Source organism: Eulemur rufifrons, chromosome 9 (genome assembly GCF_041146395.1).
Source record: "Eulemur rufifrons isolate Redbay chromosome 9, OSU_ERuf_1, whole genome shotgun sequence".
Classification (NCBI taxonomy): Eukaryota; Metazoa; Chordata; class Mammalia; order Primates; family Lemuridae; genus Eulemur; species Eulemur rufifrons.
Genome location: NC_090991.1, coordinates 9,852,332 through 9,878,637, shown reverse-complemented (window position 1 = coordinate 9,878,637; position 26,306 = coordinate 9,852,332). Strand labels below are relative to the sequence as shown.

The 26,306-nt window shown below is 46.0% G+C and overlaps 1 protein-coding gene across 1 annotated transcript; it reads left to right on the top strand.

The window, feature by feature from the left end:
• Positions 1–12,995: 12,995 nt before the first annotated feature.
• On the top strand, positions 12,996–25,763 carry CCDC42 (coiled-coil domain containing 42). Its single transcript, XM_069483091.1, has 7 exons — positions 12,996–13,078; positions 13,429–13,534; positions 13,868–13,972; positions 15,912–16,109; positions 21,836–22,057; positions 22,144–22,302; positions 25,686–25,763. The coding sequence occupies exons 1-7, from the start codon at positions 12,996–12,998 to the stop codon at positions 25,761–25,763; spliced, it is 951 nt and encodes a 316-aa protein (XP_069339192.1).
• Positions 25,764–26,306: the final 543 nt, after the last annotated feature.

The following is a 26,306-nucleotide window of genomic DNA, read 5'->3' as shown; positions in this document are numbered from 1 at the left end:
TTTATGTCTGCTCATATTTGCATAAAGAAACTTTGGAACATATGCAAAAAGTAATAAAAGTGGCTATCTTTGGGGAAAGGATGGGAACTGGGTGGGTAAAAGAAGAGATGGAAGTCAGATTTTCACTATAAATAACTTTTTTTAATTTTTTGAACTATGAGGACCAATTATCTGTTCAAAATAAAGAATTAAAATAAATTTCTATTTGTCTTTGATATTCTTAAATTTCATTCCACTGTGTCTAGGTGCTGAGAAGTTTGGGGGGAGGGTTCTTAGATATGAGTTTTTTTGGTCAATATGAGGTCACTTTTGGAAATTCTTGGTCATTTTTTATTCAAATGTTTCCTCCCCCTCTATTTTCTTCTTATGAGAGTCTTCTTATTCGTTAGATTTTACATTTTTACTTCAATCCTCTGTACCCTAGTTTTTATTGTTTATGTCTTTCTGATGCCTTCTGGGAGAGATGCTGAACGGAGTCAGTCTTCCACTCACTGATTGTTCTTTGTGTCCATCCTGCCATTCGGTGTAGACACTGAGTTCTTATTTCATTCTGTTTTCGTATTCAGGGTGTCCGTCCGATCTGTACTCCGTCATTTGTGCTTACTTCTGCTTCATATTCTAATACCTTCCCTCATCTCTTTAAGGATATCGGTTATGCTTATTTTCAATTCCTATTCCTTTCATGTGTTGGTTCTCTTTCCTTTGACACAGGTTGTTTAGTCTGTTATCTTTCTTTTACAACAATTGCCTTCCTCATACATCCCATTATTTTTCTTAGGAGTTCATGTGTCCTTGGTGCCACCAACTACCTTGGGTGCCGATGTGCACTTGTCCAATGGCAGAGCCTTTGGCGTTGCAGTCTGAGAGCAACCACTTCCCTTTTTCCTCCCCCAACAAGGGAATACTTTCACTCAGTAAATCTTCCAGAACCTCCTCCTTAGACATCGTTCTTTTCCAAGGGCTGCCTCCCTCTGTTGCCAATGCCTGTCCCATTACATTCATCTTCTTGGGCTGCTATGACAAAATACCACAGACTGGATGGCTTAACATGTTGACTGCCACACTAGAAAAAAAAAATTTTCCTTGAGGCCATGGTGTTGTATTACAAACATAGAATAAAAACTTCGAAAACAAAACAATCTTTTCTAATTTAATGAAAAGTTTGTTATTTTTTATTGTTTTCTGTGTGTGAGTTACATGCAATTAAATTGTAAATATTAGTTATAACAATAAGACCATCAACAAGTAAGATTTTCATGAACCAACTGCAGGGTTTTGCCCAGGGGGCCACCCATCACATAACATGTATGCTGCAGCATGGCAGCATGAGTTGCCTGTGTACCATGTGGCTCCCAAGGTAAAGGGACCACGTGAGTTACGTATGCTTCATGAGGCCCTGGGCTCAAAACTAGCATAAGTTAAATACAATTCACATGGCAGTTAATGTGTTACACAACAGAATTTTATTTTCGCACAGTTCTGGAGGCTGGGAAGTTCAAGATCAAGTTGCCAACAGGGTTGGTGTCTGGTGAGGGCTCCCCACCTTGGCTTGCAGACAGCCACCTTCTTGCTGTGTGTTCACATTGCCTTTCCTCTGCGTGTGTGCACAGAGAGGGGGAGCAGGTAAGCTCTGTGGTGTCTCTTATTTTTTCATATTTTTTTGTTTGTTTTTATCTATAAATTAGCAAATTCCATTTCCTTTTGCCTTCTTTTCAAGGGAAAAAAGAATTTATTTATTTTTTTTTTTTTTGAGACAGAGTTTCACTCTGTTGCCCAGGCTAGAGTGCTGTCATGTCAGCCTAGCTCACAGCAACCTCAAACTCCTGGGCTCAAGTGATGTCCTGCCTCAGCCTCCTGAGTAGCTAGGACTACAGGCATGCACCACCATGCTCGGCTAATTTTTCTATATATATTTTTAGCTGTCCATATAATTTCTTTCTATTTTTAGTAGAGACGGAGTCTTGCTCTTGCTCAGGCTGGTCTCAAACTCCTAAGCTCAAACAATCCGCCCACCTCGGCCTCCCAGAGTGCTAGGATTACAGGCTGAGCCACTGTGCCCAGCCAAGACAGAAATTTTGAAGGGTAGTCTAGGGGTGAGTATGGCAAAATATGGCTTTAAGCCCTATAGCTTTTTATTAAGAAATAATTTTTTTATTTGGGAAGGTAACCATTTATTAAGGTATTGAAAAACCTCTCCATTCTAAAGATGATGGACTCTGAGAAAATGGATATTTTTTAATAGGGGATAGTGAAGTTTGTTTTGCTTTATTCTTTGGGAGAGGGGTTGGGTGGGATGGGGGTGGGGGTGAAAGAATAATGCCTGGGAAATGAAGACAGCCTCAGATTGGTGTGTGGCATTTTGGGAAGATGTGGGGGTAGAAGAGGCAAGCCCATGCAATTACTGTGTTGGGAAGAGGGAAACGGGGGGTATAGTGTGCACTCAAAATGAGCAAAAATTCCTTAGTAGGAGTACGTGAGTGAAAGGCAAAGGTAGGCCCTGTGACCCTAGATGAGGGATGATACCGTCTCTCAGGCTTAAATTTAAATGCACTGAGCTCCTTTACTCCAGGGCACCTGCGGCACCTACTGAAGTTTTTAATAGAGTGGAAAGATTTCCAGCATTCTTATTTTTCCCCCTTTTTAAAATTTCAGTAGATTTGGGGGGGTACAGTGTTTTATATAATGCTGAAGTCAGGGCTTTCAGTAAACTCATCACCAAAATAGTGTACACTGTACCCTATAGGTAAGTTTTTATCTCTCATTCCCTTCCTACTCTCTCCCTTCTTAGTTTTCAATGTCTATCACACCACTTTGTGACCATTTATACCCCTCAGTTAGCTCCCACTTGCAACTGAAAACATGTGGTATTTGTTTTTCCATTCCTGAGTTACTTCACTTAGGATAATTGTCTCTAGTTCCATCCAAGTTGCTGCAAAAGACATTATTTCATTCCTTTTTATAGCTAAGTAGTACTCCATAATGTGTGTGCTTGTGTATGTGTGTGTGTGTGTGTCTACATACATACATACTCCATTTTCTTTATCCACTCATCAGGTGATGGGCACTTAGGTTGATTCCATAACTTTGCAATTGTGAATTGTGTTGCCATAAACATTCAAGTGCAGGTGTCTTTTTTATAAAATTGCTTCTTTTCTTTTGGATAGATACCCAGTAGGGGGTTTGCTAGATTGAATAGTAGGTCTACTTTTAGTTCTTTGAGGAATCTCCATACTATTTTCCATAGCGGTTGTACTAATTTATATTCCCACCAACAGTGTATAAGCTTTCCCTTTTCACTGCATCCACGCCAACATCTATTGTTTTTTGGTTTTTGTTTTTGTTTGCTTTTGACTTTTTAATCATGGGATCAGGGCCCCACTTTACTTCCTAAGGACCCTATCTCCAAATACAGTCATATTGGAGTCATATTTATATGAATACAGTCATATTTATATGTCTTCAACATATAAATTGTGGGGAGGGGGCACAATTCAGTCCATAGCCCCCATGGACTAGTGAACACAGAGGTTTGTCCCAGCTGAATGTCCTTGTATCTGCTGTGATGATGCTCCCTTTTCACCTTGCTGCTCTGGGGTGGCCTGGAGTTGGCACTGGGCTGATGCTGCATTCTGATTTTTGGTTTTGGGGATTTTTTTGCTATACAGTGGCAACAGGGTGTGCAGAACTCTTGCCAAGGCAATATGAAGAGATAGAGGGCACAAGCTGATGCTCCAACCACAGCATCTGTTCCTCTTCTGCCTTAGACTGCCATCACACACACGCAAACACACACACACACACACACACACACACACACAGGCCTCTAACCACCTTCTGCCTCCTGCCTCCCTAGGGCTTCCTCTGTGTTTTGTGTTCAGTTCCAGCACCCTCAACCTCCCTCCCGCCTCTGCAGCATGTCCAGGGACGGGAGACAAAAGCCCTTCCAGGTCTGGGATCCAGTGGGAAACCTGTAGTCAGCCACACTTCAAATCCCAGCTTTGCCGCTGCTGAAGATGAAGTTTTGTCTTCGAGCCTCCTTTTTTTTTCTTCTATATAATAAGAAACTTGGAATAGATGATCTCAGGTGGTTCTAGCTCTAAAATTCTGTGATTCTGTGTGGTAAATGAGGAGGTGGCAGGTAAGGGACATTGAGGTATTTTAAGACTATACAGTTTCCAAGGAGATAAAGAGACATAAGGGGGAATACCCAACAAGAGGGAGTTATTAGCAAGAATGGATGTCAAGTTTAGAGGGTGGAACGTCAATCAAGTCTCAGAGAACGAGGGAGGGGAAGGATGCTGGTAGAGGCTCACAAGAGAAAGAGAAAATTGCTTATGGAAAGGAGGTTTGGGGGAGAATCGTCAGGTCTTAAAGAATGACAAAAATGATTAACCACTGCAGAAGAAATGTGGTATTTTCTTTTTAATTTATTATCAAATATTTCAGACATACCAAAAGGTACAAGAGTAATATAATGAGCACTGTGTCCCCAGAGCCCAATCTAAAATCTTACTCATTACCAATATATATTAATATTAATAGTAACCCTCCCCAGACCACGTCCCTCCCTCCACCATCACCAGGACGTGGTAACCATTATCCTGAATTCCAGGACTTCTTTACACTTCCACAGATGTATATATTCAGGGGCAATATATCCCTTTTAGAAAATCAGACTTGATGTTTGAAGACTGAGAAGTATGACTATTGAAATACTTGAGGTAAAGCGAGATGTCCTTGCTGAAGGGTCCAGGCAAGGAGAGTAATCGAACAGATGGAATGACTTGGGTCAGAGCTTGCGGAGCTTCTTCCTACCCACTTAGGTCTCTCCTACGTGAGGAAGTCGCTGGCAGTCACTTCTGGAGGTGGACGTAGAGCACCAGCCAGCTTCCTGGTGCGGGCAGAGAGCCACAATCCCAGAACATCTGATGTCGGAAGGAAAGGGGTTATTTCAGCTACTGCCTTGCAGAGCTGTTAGTTTAGACCAGTGGGAGGTCTCTTCTCAGAAATGCCAGCATTGGGAAATTGGGCAGCAGAACAGAGCAGGGAGCCATTTAACATTTCAGGGACAAGCCACGGAGCAGGCTGAGGTTTGAGGCCAGCTTCCAAGCCCAGGGTTGGCTCACAACTAGCCAGTGAGATGAACACAACCAAACTTCTGCCTCATCCTTTCCCTTTCTGTGGCCCTTGAAACCACCTCTGAGGGGTCTTGTTGTCCTCAGCCTCAGCAAAGTGCCACGATGCAATAATAGAATCATTCCAAGAAAAGATAGCCAGGCTCGGGGGGGCCCCTGGCCTTGCACAATTCTGTTAGTGAAAAGCCACTGGGGCCATCTTTAGACAACCCAACCCTGCAGCAAACATAACTGAGCCCTAAACCCTGCCATAGCAAATAGATTAAAATGCACTCCCGTCTACATTAAAAATAATTTGGAAGAAAAAAACGAAAAGATTTTTATAATTTTGCTTTTGAAATTATTTGTCTGAGTAAGTCATTTAATTCACAATTTGCTTTGCTTTTTTTCCCCAAAAATCTGTGCATAATTGGGAATTCTTAAGCGAGGAAATTAAATCCACAGATGACTTTCAAATGTGTGAAATGCTGTATGAATGCTAAAGTTAATTCATGAAGCTGGCATATTATATTTGTACACATTTAATTAAACATTTATTCTCTATTTTGTGGTTTCCTTTTTGTATTTTAGAGCCAGTAGTTATTTTCAGGCTTCAAACGCTGTTTTAGGCCCCTAAAAAAGTCATAGGCCCTAGGCCCACAGACCCGGAGGATCAGTAAAGCAGTGGGAAGGTTTATTGGGAGATGCCTGTGTCTGTGGGCACCAGCTGGCTCTTTGTCCCCACTCCCCAAACCCCTAATCACTCGTGATGACAGTAAAGGCGGTGCCCTGAAGATAGCGTCCCCAGATATAGTCACTGGTATTTGTTTCTTGCCTATTTCCTCCTCCTAGATGCCACAGAAGTGGGGACCTTGTGTTGTTCACCGCTGTATCCCCAGCCCAGAAGAGCGCCAAGCCCATCACAGATACTAAGCCCATCACAGTACACAACACAAGTATTTGTTGCATGCATGGTCATCTCTGGGAAATGGGATTGGGTGGTGGACAAAAAGGGCTCCAGATGTATCTAAACTGTTTGGATCATGTATAACAAGAATGTATTCACTTACTACCTTTATAATTCAATAATAATATAATTTCATCATGAGCTACTGCCCCACGTCCATCACGATGGCTACTATTAAAAAGAAAAACAGAAATAGCAACTGTTGGTGAGAATGTGTAGAAATTGGAATCCTTGCGCCCTGTTGGTGGGAATGTAAAATGGTGCAGCTGCTATGGAAAACAGTATGGCAGTTCCTCAAAAAAATTAAAAATAGAACTACCATATGATCCAACAATTCCACATATATATCCAATATGCCCCAAAAAATGAAGCAGGGTCTCAAAGAGATATTTGAATATTCATGTTCGTAGCAGCATTATTCAAGAGCCCAAAAGTGGGAGCAACCCAAACGCCCATCAATGGCTAAACAAGATGTGGTGCGATGGAATATTATTCAGCCTTAAAAAGGAAGGAAATTCTGACACATGCTACAGCATGGATGAACCTTGAGAGCATTATGCTAAGTGAAAGAAGCCAGTCAAAAAAAGACAAATCCTGTGTGATTCCACTTACATACGATAGCTAAAATAAATAAAATCCAGAGAGGCAGAAAGTGGAATGATGGTTGCCAGGGACTGAGAAGACAGGGAAATTGGCAGTTGCTGATTAACTGGCATAGAGTTTCAGTTTTGCACGATGAAAATGTTCTGGAGACTGGTTGCTCAACAACATAAATATACTTAAGGATACTGAACAGTACATGTAAAAATGGTTAAAAGAGTAAATTTTATGTTATGTAAATTTTACTTCAATTTAAAATAAACGGCCGGGCATGGTGACTCATGCCTATGATCCTAGCATTCTGGAAGGCCAAGGTGGGAGGATCCTTTGAGCTCAGGAGTTCGAGACCAGCCTGAGCAAGAGTGAGACCCCGTCTCTACTAAAAATAGAAAGAAATTATATGGACAACTAAAAATATATATCGAAAAAATTAGCCGGGCATGGTGGCGCATGCCGGTAGTCCCAGCTACTCGGGAGGCTGAGGGAGTTTGAGGTTGCTGTGAGCTAGGCTGACGCCACGGCACTCTAGCCTGGGCAACAGAGTGAGACTCTGTCTCAAAAAAAAAAATTTAAAATAAACAAAATTTTTAAAAAATACAATTCTAAAGTAAATGCATTAGAATATATTTATAATTTTGAGTGTGGAAGACTTTTCTAAAGAAAACACAAAACTCAGAAAAATAAAAAGAATGATCAACAGATTTGGCTAGGTAAATATTTTAAATTTCAGTGATAAAAGACACCACAAACAAAATTAAAAGACAAACCGTAGATTGGGAGAAAATATTTGCATATCTACGTGGGGCAGCATTAATCGTAAGTGAAAACTATTGTATGAGACAGGCGGAAGTACACTGGGCTTCGTTAGTAGAAATCAAATGACTGAAGTCAATGAACTCTGGGGAGACACTGGGAGAGACACGAGATGAGGAGGAAGAGGCCGCAGAGTGTTGGTGTCTTTGTAACTACAAGAGTGGCTGAGCCAAGAACACAATTTTTCTTCAAGCAAATGGAACTCTGCAGACATCGCCACAAACTGCCTCCACGACAGGACCCCTCCTCATGTCACTGATACCTAAAACCACATGCAAATGAGGCAAATGCAGTCTGGGAGGAGTTTGGGGAAATATTTGTGCAAGGTCAAAGAATGAACTCACGAACGGATGGACTTAGGTTGTTAACAACGGTCTGCACGGAGCCTGAGAGCTCCAAACATTCCTGGGGACTGCAGGTCTGCTGTGTCTATAATCTCCCAGTGACGTGGTTACAGGGTAAACACACCAGAGGTTTCCCCACCTCTTCTGCTTAGCGCCATCTCTGCTTTCAGAGAATCCTAAGACTAGGAGAAGGTAAAGCTCATTCTTCTGGGGATTTGGGGAATCAGCTTGGGTTACTAGCTATTGGTCAGCCTGCCTCCGATTGCTACCTTGGTTGTCTTCCCCATTTCTTGGTGCATCCAGTGATGGTCCAACCAACCTACTCAAAAGTATCAGGATGAGTAGAAGGGAATATCAAAAATGTAAGATTACTATCCAGAACACATAAAGACCTACAAATCAATTAAAATGCAAAACAACTCAATTTTTTTAAATGTGCATCAAACATGCATAGGAGACACACAAAAGAAGAAATGGCTATACATATAAATGGATAACTTCACCTATCAGACTAGCAAAAATTTAAGACATTGGTATATATGGTATGGTGAGTGTCTTAGACAATTTAAGCTGCTATAATAAATTACCACAGACTTGGTGGCTTAAACAACAAACATTTATTTCTCACAGTTCTGGAGGTCAGGGTGGGGAGATCCAAGGTCAAGGTGCTGTTGGATCCGTTGTCTGGGGAGGGCCTGCTTCCTGGTTTGCAGATGGCTGTCTTTCCATGGTGACCTTACATGGCAGAGAGCAGAGAGAAAGGAGCAAGCTCTCTTCTCCTGTCTCTTCTTACAAGGGTGCTAACCCCATCAAGATGCCACCACTCTCATGACCCAAAGGCCTCATTTGTCAAATAATCTACACTTTCTCCCCTGTCAATGCATTCTTGTATAACTTGAGTCTGTTTCTGGGCTTTCTATTCTGTTTCATTGTATCAGGGATCACAAACTGGGACCATGCAAGCCCAGTCGGGTCTCCAGATGTATGTTTTGTCTTGTTTTGTTTTTGGTCAGAGATGTTTTTCGAAATTGTAGATTTTAACTCCTTTGGGCAGTTCACAGAGTCAGGCCTGTCTAGACCAAGTTAACTTGCCCAAGCCCATAGGGTACTTGAGTTTTTGATACCTGGAGCAACACTGGCAACATATTGTTTTAACATTTTCATCTTTAGAACACATTTTAGTATCAAGCTCTGGACATTTCCTCTCATTCTTCTTTTTCAATATTTCCTTAAGTACCCTGATTCCCCAAATGAATTTTTGCATTATTTTGTCAGTTTCTGGGGAAGGGGGGAATCTCTCTAGGATTTTGATTGCAATCACATTAAATTCCTAAATTCATTTGGATAGAATTTACATCTTTATAATTTTTGAGTCATCATTCAGAAATTTTGTAAGTCTCTATTCAACTCTTCTTCTATATCCCTCAGTTAAAAATTTTAAGTTTTCTAAAGTCCTGCATATTTCTTGGCAAATTTATTTCTAAGAATTTTCTTTTGTTGCTGCCAATACAAATTAATATCTTTTTCTATTATTTTTGCAAAATTAAAAAAGTGACATATAGTCATGTTAAAAATATATACAGGAATATAAAGAGAAAAAGTGAAAACACCATTGAAAACAACCTCCCTCACCCCATGCTGTTCCTGTCCTCAGAGGTATGGTAAGATCCTTCTAGAGCTTTTTCTATACTTAACCACACTAACTAGACTAACTAAATCACACTATACTTATTGCTCTGCATCTTGGTTTTGTCACTTAACAATTTATCATAGATATCTCTTCATGTCCACACATATAAATGAGCCTCATTCTTCTTATAAATTGCATAGTATTACATTAAATTCTAATCATTTTTCATTAATTCATCATTCTCTTGGATTTTCACAGTACATCATCACAGCATCTGCCATTATGTAAAAAAAGAAAAACTTAATCTCCTTGTCTTTTTGCAATAGCTGGAGCATCTAAAATAATGTTAAATGATTGTAGTGACAGTACAAAGCTAACTTTAACATGAATATCTTTAGCATAAATGTTAATGTTGTCTGTCAGCTTCGGATATTTTTCTCATATTAATAAAGTGTCTTTGTACACTAACAGTTTGGTTTTTTAAAATCAGGATGGATGTTGAATTTTTAAATGCCATGTTGGCATCTATCACAATGATGCTAAGTCTTTCGTCATGAGCCATATTGATAGAATTAATTTCTTTAATAGATTTTCCAGTATTAAGCCATTTTGTACTTACTGTCCTGGTAAATTATCCTTTTAACATTGCCCTAAATTAAATTTGATGTTTCCATTAAGATGGTGATTGGCCTGTTTTCTTTCTTTTTTTTTTTTTTCTTTGTCTACAATTCATTTCTTTATTAAGTTCTGCTTTCAGCTTACTTCCAAACATTCTTTTAATTCTCAAAAGGAGTACAGTACAGCACAAACTGGTTTGATGCTCATCAAAATAGTTTCTTCTTCCTGGGAACATAGCTAAGCCATATTTCTAGCCCTTTGCAACATAAATAGCCATGTGACCGGTTCCCAACAGAGGTCAACGGATGGAAGTGGTGATGACTTCGTTAAGAGCAGAAGGGGCTTTTTTGTATTTTCTCTCTTTCCCCTTCCGCAGTGACCTTGGAGGTCATGGGCGAATATGGTAGAGATGCAAGATGAAAGGGGCTTAGATCCCTGATCACTGCTTGAAAGAGATCTCCCAGGAGAGCCGCCCCACTAGGAAAATCCACACCGGACCTTGCCAAGCCTTGAGGCTGTTTGTTACAGCAACTAACAATATGTTTGACCAATTCAAGGAGTCTTCCATAACATCCATTTTAAAATATATTTAACATAATTTATCTGCGTGAGTCCACCGATACGGAATATAAGACATATATGAGATGGAATATGATATAGACAAAAACTGGTTTCCTCACACCCAATACTCTTTCAATATTTGGCAAATTTCCCTCTTTTTTGTACCTAGCACTATGCTGGTCTGTATACCAGGATAATATTTTTTTTAGATATTAACCTATAACTTTTTTTCTCCTGATATTCTCTCCTACACCCCCCCACGCCCCCCCCACCCCCACCCCGGGTTTTAAGCAGATAACTGTCTCAGAGGGAGGATAGGACAGGACAACAAAACAAACTATGTCTACTGGCCCATTAGGAGATTTTGGCTCAAAGGCAAATATCAAGACAGAAAAGGGCAGGAGTGGGTGGGGTAGGTGAGAGGGTGGTTTGCAAAGCAAGCAGGGCTCACCCAGAGAGGGAAGAGGAGGGGGCTGAGGAGAGCACGGACTTCTGTGAATCCGAGCCAGCCCTGCATCTTGCTCCACAGCCACTAGGAGGGCAGTGGGACCACAGAGAAGGATGGCGGTGGGCGAGGGATCACGTTCCTCACGACTCTCACGCTAGAAACCAAGTGAAGCAGCAGAAAGAGCTTCCAGAAAGGAGGGGCCACGCGGGCAGCAGAAGGGGATGTCTTAGCAGCCACAGCTACCTGTAGGGACCAGCCTGGCCCTGGACCACCCGATTCCACAGACCATCAAGGATATGTCTTACATACCGTGGTAAACAGGTGATTCCAGAAACAGATGGCCTCCCCCTCAAGGGCTGGCATTACACAGCTGCCCCAACTGAGCTACAACGTCAGGGGAAAGGGAGGGAAACTCCAAATTGTGCCAGGCGCTCGGGATAAACAAGGAGAGAAATATACCTTTTGAGGAGCTTAGAGTCGTTAGTTATTGGTGTGCTTATTGTCGCCCTGCTGGGGCTGTTTCTCCGGGGTGCTCGGGTGGAGAGCCATCTTTGGTTTAGGGGGTCAGGGTGGGTGGGGGTGGTGAGGGGGTGGGTGGTGTGTTCTGGGTTGGGTAGGGGTCTGTCCTGCTGCCCCTGCTGAGCCCTCCCGGCTGGCTGGAAGCGACAGGTGTGTGTTGCGGCGGGCTCTGGCGGGGAGGCTCGGGCAGAGAACGGGGGAGGGGAGGCGGGCGGGGAAGGGTGCAGCGCCCCCCACCCCGTCTTCCCCTCCGGGCTGGGATTTAGACCACGGATTGGGGGTGCGGGGTGGGCAGCCATAAGGGGGCGCCAGACAACCAGCAATGTGGCGGGGTGGGCTTGCGGGGCTCCGGACACCCTAAACCCACCCCGGCTTCCGTTCCCGGGCGGAGAGGGAAGCCCCGCGGCCTGCGGGAGCGGAGGCCGGGCGAGCAGAGGAGGCCTGCGCCCTGCGGGAGCTCGAGAACACCGCCAGGGCCTAGCCCCGAGCGCAGGGGACCCCAGGGCGTCCGCCTCCCACCGGCGTCCCAAATGCAAGAGTTGGACCCTGGGCCAAATGGGTTTATGCACGTGCCCCGACGGGGCCGAGGAAGGCCACCATCATAAAGTAAACATTTTAAATAGGGGACGGTTCTGTTGCCGTGTTTTGGCATTTCTTCCTTTTTTAATTTTCCGCGAGCCTCAAACACTGGCCGTGGCCCCGAGTCGCTTACAGTCGAGGGCCTTGCTGGGGCCCCCGCCTGTGTCTTCCCCACACCCGCGCCCCACGCGGCCTCGCCCGCCACGCGGCCCCCACCATCTTCCCGCAGCCAGGCACCCTGTGCTTCCCTCCTGTTCTGCCGGGCCATCGTGCGAGGCCCAGCCCCTCTCGCCCCCTCACTAGGGAGGGAGGCCGCAGGAGCTCTCTAGAGGCCCAGCCGCTCCTCTGCCAAATGCCCCTTCTCAGCCACGGACACGCGGGCCCTGCCCCCCGGCCCTGGCTCCGTGGCAACCAGCCTCTCATCACGCCTGGTGACCTCTTCCCAGAGTTCCTGAGGGGTAAGGGCTGGAGCCCAGAGCAGGGACTCCAGCAAGAGTGGGGTCAACGGGGACAAGGGTCAAAGGGCAAAGCCTGGGTTCCATGTGTGGTCCATAGAAGCAGACAACCCGTTGCTAGGTAACCACATCTCCCATCACCGCCCCCGACACATCATCCTGAGCTGCGGATCCCCAGTCTCCAGCCATATTCTGCTCATTCTCCCAAACGCCCGCCCGCTGTAGGGCCCTGAAGGCTTGAGGAGGGGAGAAGCAAGAGTCCCACCACCCTTGAGCCACCTGTGACTCTGTCACCCACTGTTTCACTGTGAAGAGTCAGCTGCCTAGGCAGGTAGGTCACTGCCAGCATGAGTCTGGGCATCATGGAAGAGGAAGACCTGGCCGAGTACTTCCGGCTGCAGTATGGGGAGCGGCTGCTGCAACTGCTGCAGTGAGTGTCTGAGGGCCTGGCCTGCCTCACCTCTCTGTGCCTGGGACCACCCACACCCCACCTTCCAACCTGCCCCTCCTCTCCTATGACCCAGCACTCCAAACAATCCTGCCCCCATCACTCTGGCACTGGACACCCCATCACCCTGGTCCCATGCCTTGTCACCCTACCCCAGTTCACTCCTGTAATACCAGAGTGGCCCTCTCTCCTTAGCACACCATTCTTTTCCCTGAAGTCAGGGAGAGGACCCCTTTCCCTCCCCATGGGTCTCTGTCTCCATGGGTTACTCCCAGCCCCAGCCTGCCCCAGGTCTCAAATCCTGAGGCCACTCTTGCCCGTGTCTTGGGCAGGAAGTTCCCCAATGCTGAGGAACAGTCGGATTCTCCATCCATCCGTCTGCTGGAGAAGAAAAAGGAGGCCAAGATCATGCATCATGCTATGGAGAAGAAGAAGGAGGTGGGGGACTCGGGGACGGGATGCAGGAAGGGAGGGGGTGGGCTGGGGCTAGGGAGAGCCTAAAGACAGCCCTCTATTGTGTGGGTGGAGGTGGCTAGAACCAGGAGTCCTAGATGGTGGTCTGGTCTCGTTTCTCTGGGCACAACAGAAAAGATCTGAGTCTTGGGGCTACCAGTGTCCTGGGATGCTCTGCTCCGAGCCGGGCATGGGGTGGCAAGTGGGAGGCCTCCTGTGGACCCTCCTGGGCCTGGGGATAGAGCTTGCTGGGGTGCTCCTTGGTACTCAGGTCAGGGGCCCTCCTGACCTCTCTGCTTCCCCACCCCTGCCCCAAAGGCATTTCAGCGCAGAATGGAAACCATGAACCTGCGCTGGGAGGAACTGGGTGTCAAGGAAGCCCAACTGAAGGCCCACATCCAGAAGTTTGAGCAGTTCATCCAGGTTTGAGGGGGCGTGGACTGCTACACAGGCCAGGGGATCCACACTCCGCAGTCGGGCAAATTGTTCCTCCTCCTCTTCCTCATCGCTTTTGCTGACTCCTCGCCCTGGGTTAAAAGTGTCCTGAGTGCTCCAACAATGCCTGGTGCTTCCCCAGGCATCTGTTATGTCCTCCACCTATTGCTCTGTTTGTAATTTCCTGTTTACCTGTCAGTCTCTGCCCCCATAGGTGGCTGTTTCCTATGTCCTTGCCGGTCCCTGGGACATACAGTTTATCCAGTGAATGGATGGATGGATGGATGTGCCATGGTCAGGGCTGAGCACTTGGGAACACAACAATGAATGAGATGGGTTTTATTCGCCCCACCCACCCCACCCCTCTGTCCTGGTTCTGTGCTGAAGGTTCAGGCAGGGGACAGTTGAAGGCAGGCACCAGAGTCCATTCCGAGACAACCTCTCTCACTAGGTCCTTAGAGGAACAATTTAATCATCTTAAAATCCAGATTTATCTAGTCCCACTCCTGCCAGCACTTATGGAACCCTGAAGGGCGTGGCCCAGCTCTGGTGGGGAGGGTGTAATTATTGTCCTCTGCTACAGAGGAGCCTGGCTCTTAAGCATCTTCTGCCCCACTCTGTGCCTAAATCATGTGGGAAGGGAAGTTGATGAACTGGACACATTCTCCAAGGGTCCAGGCCTTCTCACCAGCCAGAGAAACACTCATGGGATGGTTGGAGTGGCAGGAGATTTGGGGGGAAGAGGTTCTCCAAATTATCAGAGGGTCAGCAGCTTCAGAATCCCAGAGAGCTTGTTACAAATACAGACCCCGGGAACTTTCTCCCCTCTCCTTGCTTTCAGCAGCTCTGGAGCTGGGCCCATGCATCTAGATTTTTTTAAAGCTCCCCAGGGGGTTCTGATGCAAAAGTAGATTTGAAAGCCACTGGGTTTGGTCCCCTCAGTCTTCTCCTGCACTTATGGGACAGAGTACAAACCCTCCATGTCCTTCCTCCTGCCACCACCACACATGCCCGCCCATGTGGAATCATGGGAGCCTCTGAAAGGAAAAAGGAGCCACGTGGCACAGGTGCAGTGTGAGGGGTGGGCTTGCCCCTAATCTAGGGGGAGGGCTTTGCAGAAGGAAGAAGGTGGGGTTGGACCGATTGCAGTAGCTGAGTCTTGATCTGTCTTTCTGGGCATCGAATGGCCTGCGTCATCTCCTGCAGCCCTGGCCAGATGCCTGTCTGAGCTCCTAGGAACATGCTCCATGGAATGGCCTTACCCTGCCAGGCCCTCTGCATGAGGAATGTCTCCTATCTCATCTCCCTATAGCTTGAGCACTGTTGCCCCAGCTTTTGGAAGAGAGGGGCGACTGCCTCACATTTCTACAGTTGGAGAAAATGAAGTACCAAATCGGGAGAAAATTTGGGCCTCCCAACTCGGGCCCAAGAATCTTCCCCATGACAAATGGACACTGCTAAGAATAGAAACAGCAGACGCTTTGTCAGAAGGGTGCCTGCTCCCACTTCTGGACTGTCTCAGCCTTCCCTGGGGTTGAGTTCTCTCTGGACACTGAGCCTGATGCAACATGGTTCTCCCCCAACCTTTTTTTCTCCTGGATTCTCCCTAGTCTGCTCTCTGAAGTCCAGAGCCCAAATCCCACAGCATCAGAATCATTTCCCATCGGCTCCCCCAAGGCTCCCTCTTGACTTTGGATTAAACTTCTGCCCTCACCATTTCCTGTGCCCCACCTCAGTCCACAGAAATCCCCTCCACCAGCTTCAAATCCCGGAGATCCTTTTCTTTCATCCCTCCTTTCCCACATGGGTGGCCCAGCAATCTCTGCCTGGTGGTCTGAGCTCAGCAGACAGTGGGGGCTGAGGGCACCCCCGGCCCCGGGAGGGCAGGGCACAGCTGCCTGATCAGCACCGCCTCCCCCGGCCCCAGGAGAACGACCAGAAACGGATCCGAGCCCTGAAGAAAGCCAACAAGGAGCGGGAGCTCAAGAGGCAGCGCATGCGGGAGCTGGCCAAGGCCAAGCAGGATATGGTGGCCCTGCGGCTGGAGCACCAGCGGCTGAGTGTCAAGCTGCAAAACTACTCCATCTTCAACAAGTACCTGGAGAAGGTGGTGGAGAACTCCGAGGTGAGTCGAGGAGTTGGGGGCAGGCCCTGGCACCTCCTCTTCCCAAGGGTCTGGGGCTGTGGGGTGCAGTTCAGCCTCAGCTGGCCGGGGACTGGGGACCCTCTGGGCCTCCAGGGGCTCTGCAGGATGGTCACCCTGCTCTGAGGCAATGCAGCCAGTCCTGGAGCGTGGCTAGAAAAAGCCCTTGGTGAGGCAGGACATGTTTCTCAAGGGACCTTGTGGTGTGTCTATGTGTGTCTGTGTCAATGTCTTGCATGAGTTGTGTGCTTATGTCTACATGAGTGTCCGTGGCTGTGTCTGTCTAAAGCTGCGTGGGCGTGAGTGCGCATGGTGTGCGTGTGTATTAGGGGAACCAGGTTTTGGAGAACCTTCGGGAAGCTTTGCCGGCATCCACATCTATCCCTGCTTCCCCTCCTCTCGGGTGTCCCCTGTTTACTGGAAGTTCAACTGAGGAGAGGAAGGGAGAGGAACCAGGAAACACTCACCTGCTGCCACTTAGTGCCCTACACGCGTTTCTCCAGCCCCAAGAGGAAAGCAACCTTATTACCCTGTCACAGAGAGGAAATAGAGGCACGGAGAGGTGAAGTCACCTGCTTAGGGTCTGACAGCTTGTAAGCGGCAGAGCCCTTGCTTTTAACCACTCCTCAGTGGGCCCCATGATGCCACTGACAGCCACTCTCCCTAAAGTCCTGTGGCCAGAGCTTAGGGAACTTCTCAGCCCCCTTCCTGCTGCGCCTCTTGCAGCATTTGGCACTCCTGATGCTCCTCCCTAAAACCTACCTTTGCCCTCAACTCTGTGGCACCTTCCTCTCCTCCTGCCTCTGGCCCCTCCTTCTCAGGCTCCTCTGGGAGCTTCTCTTCCCAGGTCCTTCCGTACACGTTCTGGGGTCTTTGTCTCAGACCCTCCACTGTTTTCCCTGAGCAGTTCCTGGGGCCTCCCATAGATACCAGCCATGTCAGTGATTATCCCCAGCCATGTGACCAGCAGCAGGGAGGGCTCCTCATCGTGATGGAGCGAGGCCCCCCAGGGGTGTGGATCCATGTCCTGGGAGGGGATCAGGGAGACAAAGGATGCACAACTTTTAGAAGTCCCCACAGTTTCCATATAAAATCTAATCTGTTAGTTTGTTAAATATGAAATGTCCTATTTTTGAATCAAAAGTTTAGTTTATTATATCTCAAACAAGAAGCAGTATGCTTAATCAAAGTATGTGCCTAAACTATCAACACAGTGTTCCCATCTTAACAGTAGCTTGTTTATGTCAGCAGCAAAGAAGCCTGGAGAGACAGTGGCAATGAAATCTCGAAAGGCATGTTTTCCATAGCTTGTTGAGAATTGAATATTTTTCCTTGCAAAAAGTGTTCCAAAGCCTGGAAGAAGTGGCAGTCAGTTGGTGCAAGCTCTGGGGAATACGGTGGATGACAAGAGTTTCCAAGTCCAGCCTCTGTAGTTGGAGCAGCATTGTTTATGAGACATGTGGTCGAGCGTTGTCTTGCAAAAGGATTGGCCTGTCTCTATTGACCAATCTCAGCTGCTTCATCGCAACCATCCTCATCATTTTGTCCAGTTGGTTACAGTAGACATCCACTGTAATCAACTGACCAGGTTTCATGAAGCTGTAGTGGATGACATAATACCAGCGCTGGACCACCAAACAGACACTGTTAGCTTTTATTGATGAATATTCGGTTTTGGACGTGTTTCAGCACTTCATCTTTATCCAACAATTGTGCCGAACACTTGTGATTGCCAAAAAGAATCCATTTTTCATCACACATAACAATACAGTGTAGAAATGGTTCACCTTTTTGTCAGCAAAGAAGGCAAGCTTCGAGACGATTTCTCTTCTGACGCTAGTTTAATTAATGCAGAACCCACCTATCCAGCTTTTTTACCTTGCCGATTTGTTTCAAATGGTCCAGTATTGTAGGAATAGTAACGTCAAATTTTGCTGCTAATTCATTTGTAGATAGAGATGGATTCACTTCCACTACAGCTTTCAGCTCGTCATTATCCACCTTGGTCTCAGGTCGCCCATGAGGCTCATTTTCAAGATTAAAATCACCAGAACGGATCTTCTCAAACCATCAATGTACTGTGCATTCATTAGCCACATCCTTCCCAAACACTTCATTGATATTTTGAGCTGTCTGGGCTGCAATAGTTTCATGGCAGAACTCATATTTGAAAATAAGAATTTTTTATTTATCCATGGTTTCACAAAAATTGCTCTTTAAAACATGTGAAAGATAATCACAAGCCAAAATGTGCATTTGAAAGACTGAGGATGTACCTTCACAATAAAAATAAAACAAGAATTGTCACAGTGAAATGTCAGCGATACCAACTGTCAAACTTAGTACTTCAGGAAATCGGACATTTCATACTTAACCTAATATTTATGTGTAAGTCCCAAATCTGTGTCATTTCCTCCATTCTAAGGTATCAGCTACTGTAAGATAAATCGTTTACTTAACTGCTGGGAGTTTGGGGTGGGGCAGGGAGTGAGGGAGGACTAACCATATTAAAACAGCAGATTAATTGTAAGATATGTCTCAAATTTGGAGCTGGTAAAATATGTATCTTAGAATTGAGGAAATTGGCCCATATCTCTCTCCTAAGCTTCAGACCCTCATATCTAACTCGTTCTGTCCACACTCATCTCATCTGCTTCCTGCCATCCCCAGGCCAGTCCTGCTGCTGGTGTGTCCTATGCTGGTGAATGGCACGGTCACCCACCCATGGCCCCACCGGAGCTCGGGGCCTCGTCTCTGACTCTTCCCTCTTGCTCAGTCCTGCAGCCATCAATCAGCAGATATGGTCTGTTCTGCCTCCTGAGTATTTCTGGAATCCAATCCCTGCCTGTTCCTCATCCACACTACCAAAGGTACCTCATCTGGAGTTCAACTCCACAGTCATTCCTGGCCAGCCTGTTTGGCATTCTACAGCCAGCATGATATCTCTCTCTCTCTCTCTCTCTCTCCCCCTTCTTTCTTCCTTTATTTTGTTTAAATGTTTTAAGCATATCGGAAAGTATAGAGAAACCCATAACAGCATCCACGTACTTACTTACCACACAGCTTTGTCAAATCTTAATAATTTTCCCTATTTGCCCCAGATTCTTTTTTCTGAAATCAGACACTACCAGTAATTGAAACCCCTTGTGTGTTCTTCCAAATCTCATTCTTCCCCTCTCCTCGGAGCTCACCAATATCCTGCTTTTTAAATTTCTCGCTTTCATGCTTGTATTTGTTACCCGGTGACATATTACGTATCCTTAAACTATGAATAGCATGGTACGTATCCTTCTCTTACTTGCTTTTCCCAATCAATGATTTTTTTTTTTTTAAAAAAACTTTTTATTATAGAAATTTTCAAGCATATACAAAAGTAGAGAGAATAGTCTATTGAACATCCCTGACTCAGCACCTAATTCCAACAATTATCACTTCCTTGTCCTGTCCCCTGCAGTTTCTCACCTCTGCCATTTTGAAGCAAATGATGTATTTTCATCCGTATGCAGCTCTTTAGCACGTGTCTCTAAAAGAGGAGAGCTCTTTTTAACATACAGTAATACCATTGTCACACCTAGTAAAAATGTGATACTAATTCCTTAATATCCAATATCAGTATCAAGGATTGTACAAATGCTTTTTGTACAGTTGGTTTGTTCCAATCAGGGTCCATACAAGGTCCTCACACTGCATTTGGTTGGTATGTTTCTTAAGTGTCACAGACATTGGGCGGAGGGAAAGAAGCCAGACACGAAGGAGAATATGCTGTATGATTCCACTGATAACGTGTAAAAACAGGAAAAATTAATCTTTGATGATAGAGGTCAGAATGCTATAATAGTCTCCTCAGTGTTGGGGACAAGTCCTAACTATCAACCCTTCTTCATTTATTAGCTAGATACTATCATAAAGGAAAGGACTTCATAAAGATACTCTTTCCTTTACCAACTGTTTGATTATTATGTGGGTCTTAAAGAAAAAACTTGTTAAACACCTGATATTTTATTTACAGTTTTCAGAACAATGAATCTGTTCTCCAGCACCCTCTGAAAATGACCTGTGATGTTTTTATTGTCATTATGAACTCACAGATTTTTAACACATTTGATATGTTTCAATCCTTTACACTTATTCTTACTAATGTTCCAATTGTCTAACCACTGGGCAGTGGGAACCTCTTCAAGTCGGCACATGAGTCCTTTTGACACCAGCATTAAGTTTCAGAGATGCATTCCTGGTTGCGCTGATGTTCATTCAGTTTCACTGCTGTGTGCTGTTACATTGTTTGCCAAGGGAACTTTTAGAAATGCAGACATAAATTATCTTTCTGTTGCTTGAAATCCTTCAGTGGATCCACACTCCTTCCTAAGGTTTACTGAGCATTTTGTCTTCTTCTTCTTCAGGTCAATCTCTCCCTCCAGATCTTGAACTCAGGCCACTCACACTAAACTACCTTGAGCATCTTGAATATGCTACACTCCCCCCCACCATTCATCTTTACCCAGGCTGCGCCCTCCACCTGTAGCACGGTCTCACCTTCCCCTACCTGCTTTTGCCTGGCTGTCCTCTGTTCATACCTGCAGCCTCATTTCAGCCATATTTTCTCCCAGGAAACCTTTTCTGGCTGTTCCCATCTCCTTCAGCGCTGGGTTGGGTGACCCTTCCCTGAAGAGGCATATTTGGGGAAGGTCCAACAGGGCAGTTCCGAGGACATCAGTCCATCACTGGAAATGTCATGAGATAGAGAAAGTGCTCAGGGACTGTCCCCTGGATGGCTGGAAGGCACACTGTGATAAGCCCTTGGGAAGGTGAGCTGGCATCACAGAACAGGCACTCACACCACCTTGTCAAGAGGAGTGGTTGTGGGGCTTTTGTTCCCTTGAGTGGGGCCTGCGGGTTGGGGCCAGAGTGGCATGGTTCCAGATCATGCAAGAGGAGGTAAGCCAAGCCTGGCAGGCCACTTGCCCCACTGGTAGCCTCTCCAGCCCCTGCTTCAACATTCAGCAAATGTTGAACAAGTACCAGAGAGTACCATGCTTGAAGGCCGTACCCAGCAGTCTCTGTCCAGCACACCCCTCAACCGTACATAGGCTTAGCACTCTGTGTTGTAACTGTTTACTTGTTCATGCTGCCCAGGCTGTAGGCTTCCTAAGAAAGCCTGGTTTTCTTATCTCCTGCCATGTCTCTAGCATTTAGCACAGCTCCTGGCTTGTAAGTAGTTCTTGGTACATTCTTGTCGAATAGGAAAATTATTGCCTTGAGAGACGTCTCAAAATGTCTTCCACCAGCTGTTCTCAATCCTGGGGCTGTGCCTAGAAAAACCTGGAGGACCTTTTGCAAAAAAAGGTGTCAGGGGCCACCTCAGACGTTCTCATTAATCTGAATCTGAATCTTTGAGGGTGGAGCCTGGAAGACTCCTTTCCAAGCCTCCCTCCCCCTTCCCCCGGTGATTCTAACATGTAACTAAGACTGAGAATCCCTGGTCCAATTGTGCACCCTCCCAACACATGGGCCGGTCCATACAAGCCCAGGAGAAGCGGGTGGTGGGACCCCAACGTCCTCACAGCCTCAGCCGGTAAGCCTGGCCCAGAGCCTGCCTGTCCTGGTGTCCTGGTGTCCAGGCGTCCAAGCTGGGGGCGGGCGGGCCAGGATGGATGGATGCATCGGGGCCCTGGGGACTGGCGGTGCAATGACCAGAGCCCTGGCCGCAGTTCGAGGAGATCCACGAGGTGATCTCGCGCTACAAGACGCTGGTGAGCATGCACCGAGACCTCATGCAGTCGGCGCAGGAGGGCCAGGAGAAGATCGAGCGCGCCAAGGCGCGGCTGGCGCGCTACATGGAGGAGAAGGACGATGAGATCCTGCAGCACAACAACGAGCTGGCCCGGCTGCAGATGCGCTTCGACCGCGCCCGCAGCGATGTCATCATCTGGGTGAGGGGGCTGGGGCGGGGCAGGAGCCTCGGGGGAGCTGGGCGCGCGCGCGCCATGCTCATGCCTCGCCCTCATGCCCTCCGCAGGAATCTCGCTGGGCGCACATCCAGAACACCGCCGCCAAGAAGACCCTCCTGCTTGGCACCATTAAAATGGCAACACTGAACCTCTTCCAGACCGTGAGCAAGCAGCTGAAGGATGCCACCAGTGTGTCGCTGGACGACACGCACAAGCAGCTGGACATGGTAGGAGGAAGTGCAGGCGCTGAGACCAGCTGGGTTGGCGGGACCAAGGCGGTTCCCCAAGGAGGTTAAGTGTGAGAATGAATCCGGCAGAGCAGTGGCTCCCAATTTTTAACAGCATCAGAATCAGCTGGGACATGAGGAGTATTGCTGGGCCCCAGCCCCGGAATCTCTGACTCGGCAGGTCTGAAATGAGAACTCATGAATTTACATCTTCAGCAAGTTCCCAGGTGATGGTGCTGGTCCGGGTTCCACACTTTGAGAACCACTGTATCCCCAAGATACTTTTTGGCCCCAACCCAGTAGGAGGAACCTACTATTGTATCCATTACTTATGCAAAACAGTCTTACTAGATTCTAGTGAGATACCTTGGCTTGCTGAAGACTTGTGCTTAAGGCCCACACTTTGTTAAAAGGAAAAATTGGCAAGTTTAGAGAAGTGTTAAAGTCATATATTAGTACCAATCTGGATGTCCTTTGAAGTAATTGAAAGGAAATTGAAAAGGAAATAACTTTTTCACTGCATGAGTCAAAGTGAGTTTAATGCCAACCACATCCATGTGCCACCTAAAATCATCTCACTTGTGGCCAAAGGTACATACACATCCTGCGTTTTGGGAAACCCTGCACCAGTAGATGCACTGAGGGTGCTTCTGAGATGCACAGAACCATGACTAAATAATTTTTTGTCTCTGTGGCAAACGCCTTTAGCTCTGCTGTGAAATACTAGAAAGTAAACTCCTGAAGACTAGGATTTTTGTTTTGTTCCTTGCTATATCCATCCTGTATCTAAAACAATGCCTGTCACATGCTAGTCATTCAACAAGTATTTGGTGAATGAATATGAAACAGCAGCCAATAAATGCAATTGGCTAAGAAGCACTTTCCCTACTTAAAAAAAAAAAAAAAGAGTGAAACTCATGAAATGTAAAGGATTTCACTCACTGACCAGCCAGGAAGAAGGATTTCCCTAAAACAAATAATCAGCATTTTAAGGCTTGTTAGTAGAACAGAATTATAAATATTTTACAGTCCAAAGAAGGGGATTTGTAAGAAAGTTTGTTCCGGAAGCAGCAATTCTCAACATTTTGGTATCAGGATACCTTTACACTCTTAAAGTGTATTCAGGACCCCTGGAGAGCTTTTCTTTATATGAGTTGTATTTATTGATATTTGCTATATTAGAAATTGAAACAGGAAATTTAAAAATATTTGTTTAATTGATTCATTTTAAGATGCCATTAAAAAGCATATGAACAGAAATAGCATTTTTCATGAAAAAATTTTTCAAAAAATATTTTGAGAGCAGAGCGGCATTATTCGACACATTTGCATATCTCTTTAATGTCTGGCTTAATAGAAGCCAGGTGCATTCTCATGTCTGCCTCTGCATTCATTCTGTCCTGGTCGCATATGTCACGGAAATTCCACTCCGGTAAACACCACTGTGTACTTGTGACAGAATAAGAGTGAAAAAGGCAAATAATGTCTTAGCACTATTGTAAAAAGAATTTTGGCCTGGAAGATCCCCCTCTCCCACAATAAGGTCTCAGGGACTCCGAGGGATCCTCAGGCCCCCTTCCTTCAGCTGTTGTAAAGAAAGTTGTGATGGGTGGTGAGTCCTTCTGCCCCTTGCTCCTGCCCGTGCACTCCCTGCTCAGACCACAGCTTCTAGTCCGTCCACTCCTAATTTTGAGATTTCTTAATCCCTCAACCTTGGTTTGCCTCTATAGGAGTACTTCATAGTGCCTAAATTTTATTTTAAAATATTTCACTTCATTCTCATAGGATATGAGCCTACTGACAAAAATACACATGACCAAGTAGCCTGAAAAATTAAAAATAAAGACCTGGGAAAGTATAAGTTAAAATCAGAGATTAACACTGGAGAGAGAAATATAGACTGTGATTCTTGGATTATAAGGGCCTTCAATAGGAGCAATAATTGGCTCTGAGCTTCCGGGTTACCAGAATGAAAAGGCGCATGTAGTTCTTGTACTAAAATAAGAAAATGTAAGGTTTTCGCAGAGGAAGCATGCTTTTTCCAGGCACTTTGTTCTAAGTGAAATTTCTCAATGAGGCTTCAGAGACACTCAGTGAATCATGTTCTCAACAACCAGATACAGGCACAGGCTTCATAAGGCAGCTGCTTCTGTGGAACTGGGGACATGGTACAGAATATGACTTAGAAAATATGATTCTGCAAAAGGCCAAGAAAATTGGAATTCAATATACTGTGTCATGAAAGGTTTGGCATCATCCCTGAATAAAGGCCAAACTATCTGGAACAGCCTTTTCCAAACCGTGCTTGGCAAATGCTAGAATCTTGAGATATTGTTTCTTATGAAGGAATAAAAGGACTCCAGGGACTAATACATTTAGAAAACTCTCATTTAAACAAATTAAGATTAAAAAAAAAAACAGGACTTGTAGAATCTTTGCTATGGTCCTGTGCCCTGAGGCTGTCCCAGCAGATAGTGTTTCTAAGACTTACCAGACCACAGAACTCTTTCTGGGGTACGTGACCATGTACAGGAACACAGTTTGGGAAATGCTGAACTTGTCTTCTCTGTAATCTTGGGAAAGTTGCTTTAATTCATGGACTCTTTGTTTTCTCACTTGCAAAAATAGGAATTACAGCAGTAATAGTAACAGTAGTAGCAGCTGACAGGGTTGTTGAGCACACTGGACAAAGTCCGTGTCGTCCCACCTCCAGAGACGGCCTTGAAAAGGAGAGGTTTTAGAACTGAGATCTTAGAGGCCATTCAGGCGAACGTTTTCTGCCTCATCCCTTTTTAAAGAGGAGGAAACTGAGTCCCAGAAAGATGCAGTGATTTCCCCAGAGCTGCATCCAGAGCACAGCTAAGTCCTGACCTAGTGTCACCCTTTCCTCTGTGTCACACTGATGTCGTGCTCTTTGAAATGGAAGCCAGTGAATAGAATTTAAACTTCTCTTCACGACTCAAGATTATCACGAGGCGCATCAGCTCAGGGTTTCGGGTGCATGACAGGCCGAGGGCCGTGGCGCTGTGGAGGGCCGTCCGCCCCCACGCTGACTGGGCCCTGCCTGCCAAGTGCTTCCTCTCCCACGGTGTGGGGCTATCCCTCCTTCTCCCTTCTGTTAGACGGTCAGCCTGCACTTCGTACTGTCGCTGTGTCTGCCTCTAGGAGTTCCCAACTCCATTCCTGTTTATTGCTTTTAATCTGCTACCCCTGATACTCAATGTCACCTCAAAAAATTGTCAAATGAGGGAAAGTGACCTCTTCAAAAAGCAGTCACAGGAAAGCAATGAACTGCTTACAAATTAATGCCCGAGATGCTCCGTCTTGGGCTGGAGTAAACCTCTGGCTGGGTGGGGTTAACTGTGGTCCCCCTGGCTTTTCAGATCCAGCAGTTTATCCAAGACCTGTCGGACATCTGGACTGAGGTGAAGAGGAAAGAACAGCAGCAAATCCGGTTTTAAGGAGACAGCATGGTTCCAGAATGTTCTGAGACAGAGACTGTGAGAGAATCAGTTCCTGAGGAGCTTGCAGTCCCGTCAGCCCAGTCTGGCCATGGAGGCCCCCGGTGCCTTGTCTGCTGGTGAAGGAACACGTGGTCATTTTCTCCTTGGGCCTCAGTCCATCCCTGAAATCATTAAATTTTATAAGGAGTTTGTTCTTAAGTTCTGTCTTTTCAGTGATTTGTTCACGCGGAAGAGCGTCAATGAGGGGAGAACCCCCACAAGCTCTGCCTCTCCACGCTGGTCACTCAGGCTGTCCAGTAACTAGAAACCACACCTGAGGTCTGGTGTCCCCTGGGCTTTGGGCCTACACACACTAAGTGCTCAGATGGGCAACAGAGGACCCTTCTCTCCACTATCACCTCAAGAAATATATATTTTTTAAAAGTTTGTATTTCTAATCTGGGTATAAAGATCCATTAGAATCTATGAAGGCAGCTTCCCAAGTCAGAATTCTGAAGGTGCTGAGTCAAGAACTCTTCCCTGCCCTGGGGAGCATGCCCT

What these genes read in the sequence shown, in the direction of transcription:
- CCDC42 (XM_069483091.1), top strand. Translation starts at nt 12,996, where the DNA reads ATGAGTCTGGGCATCATGGAAGAGGAAGACCTGGCCGAGTACTTCCGG. An exon ending in CTATGGAGAAGAAGAAGGAG is followed by an intron (nt 13,535 to 13,867) that starts GTGGGGGACTCG and finishes CCTGCCCCAAAG; the next exon opens with GCATTTCAGCGCAGAATGGA. An exon ending in AGGTGGTGGAGAACTCCGAG is followed by an intron (nt 16,110 to 21,835) that starts GTGAGTCGAGGA and finishes CCCTGGCCGCAG; the next exon opens with TTCGAGGAGATCCACGAGGT.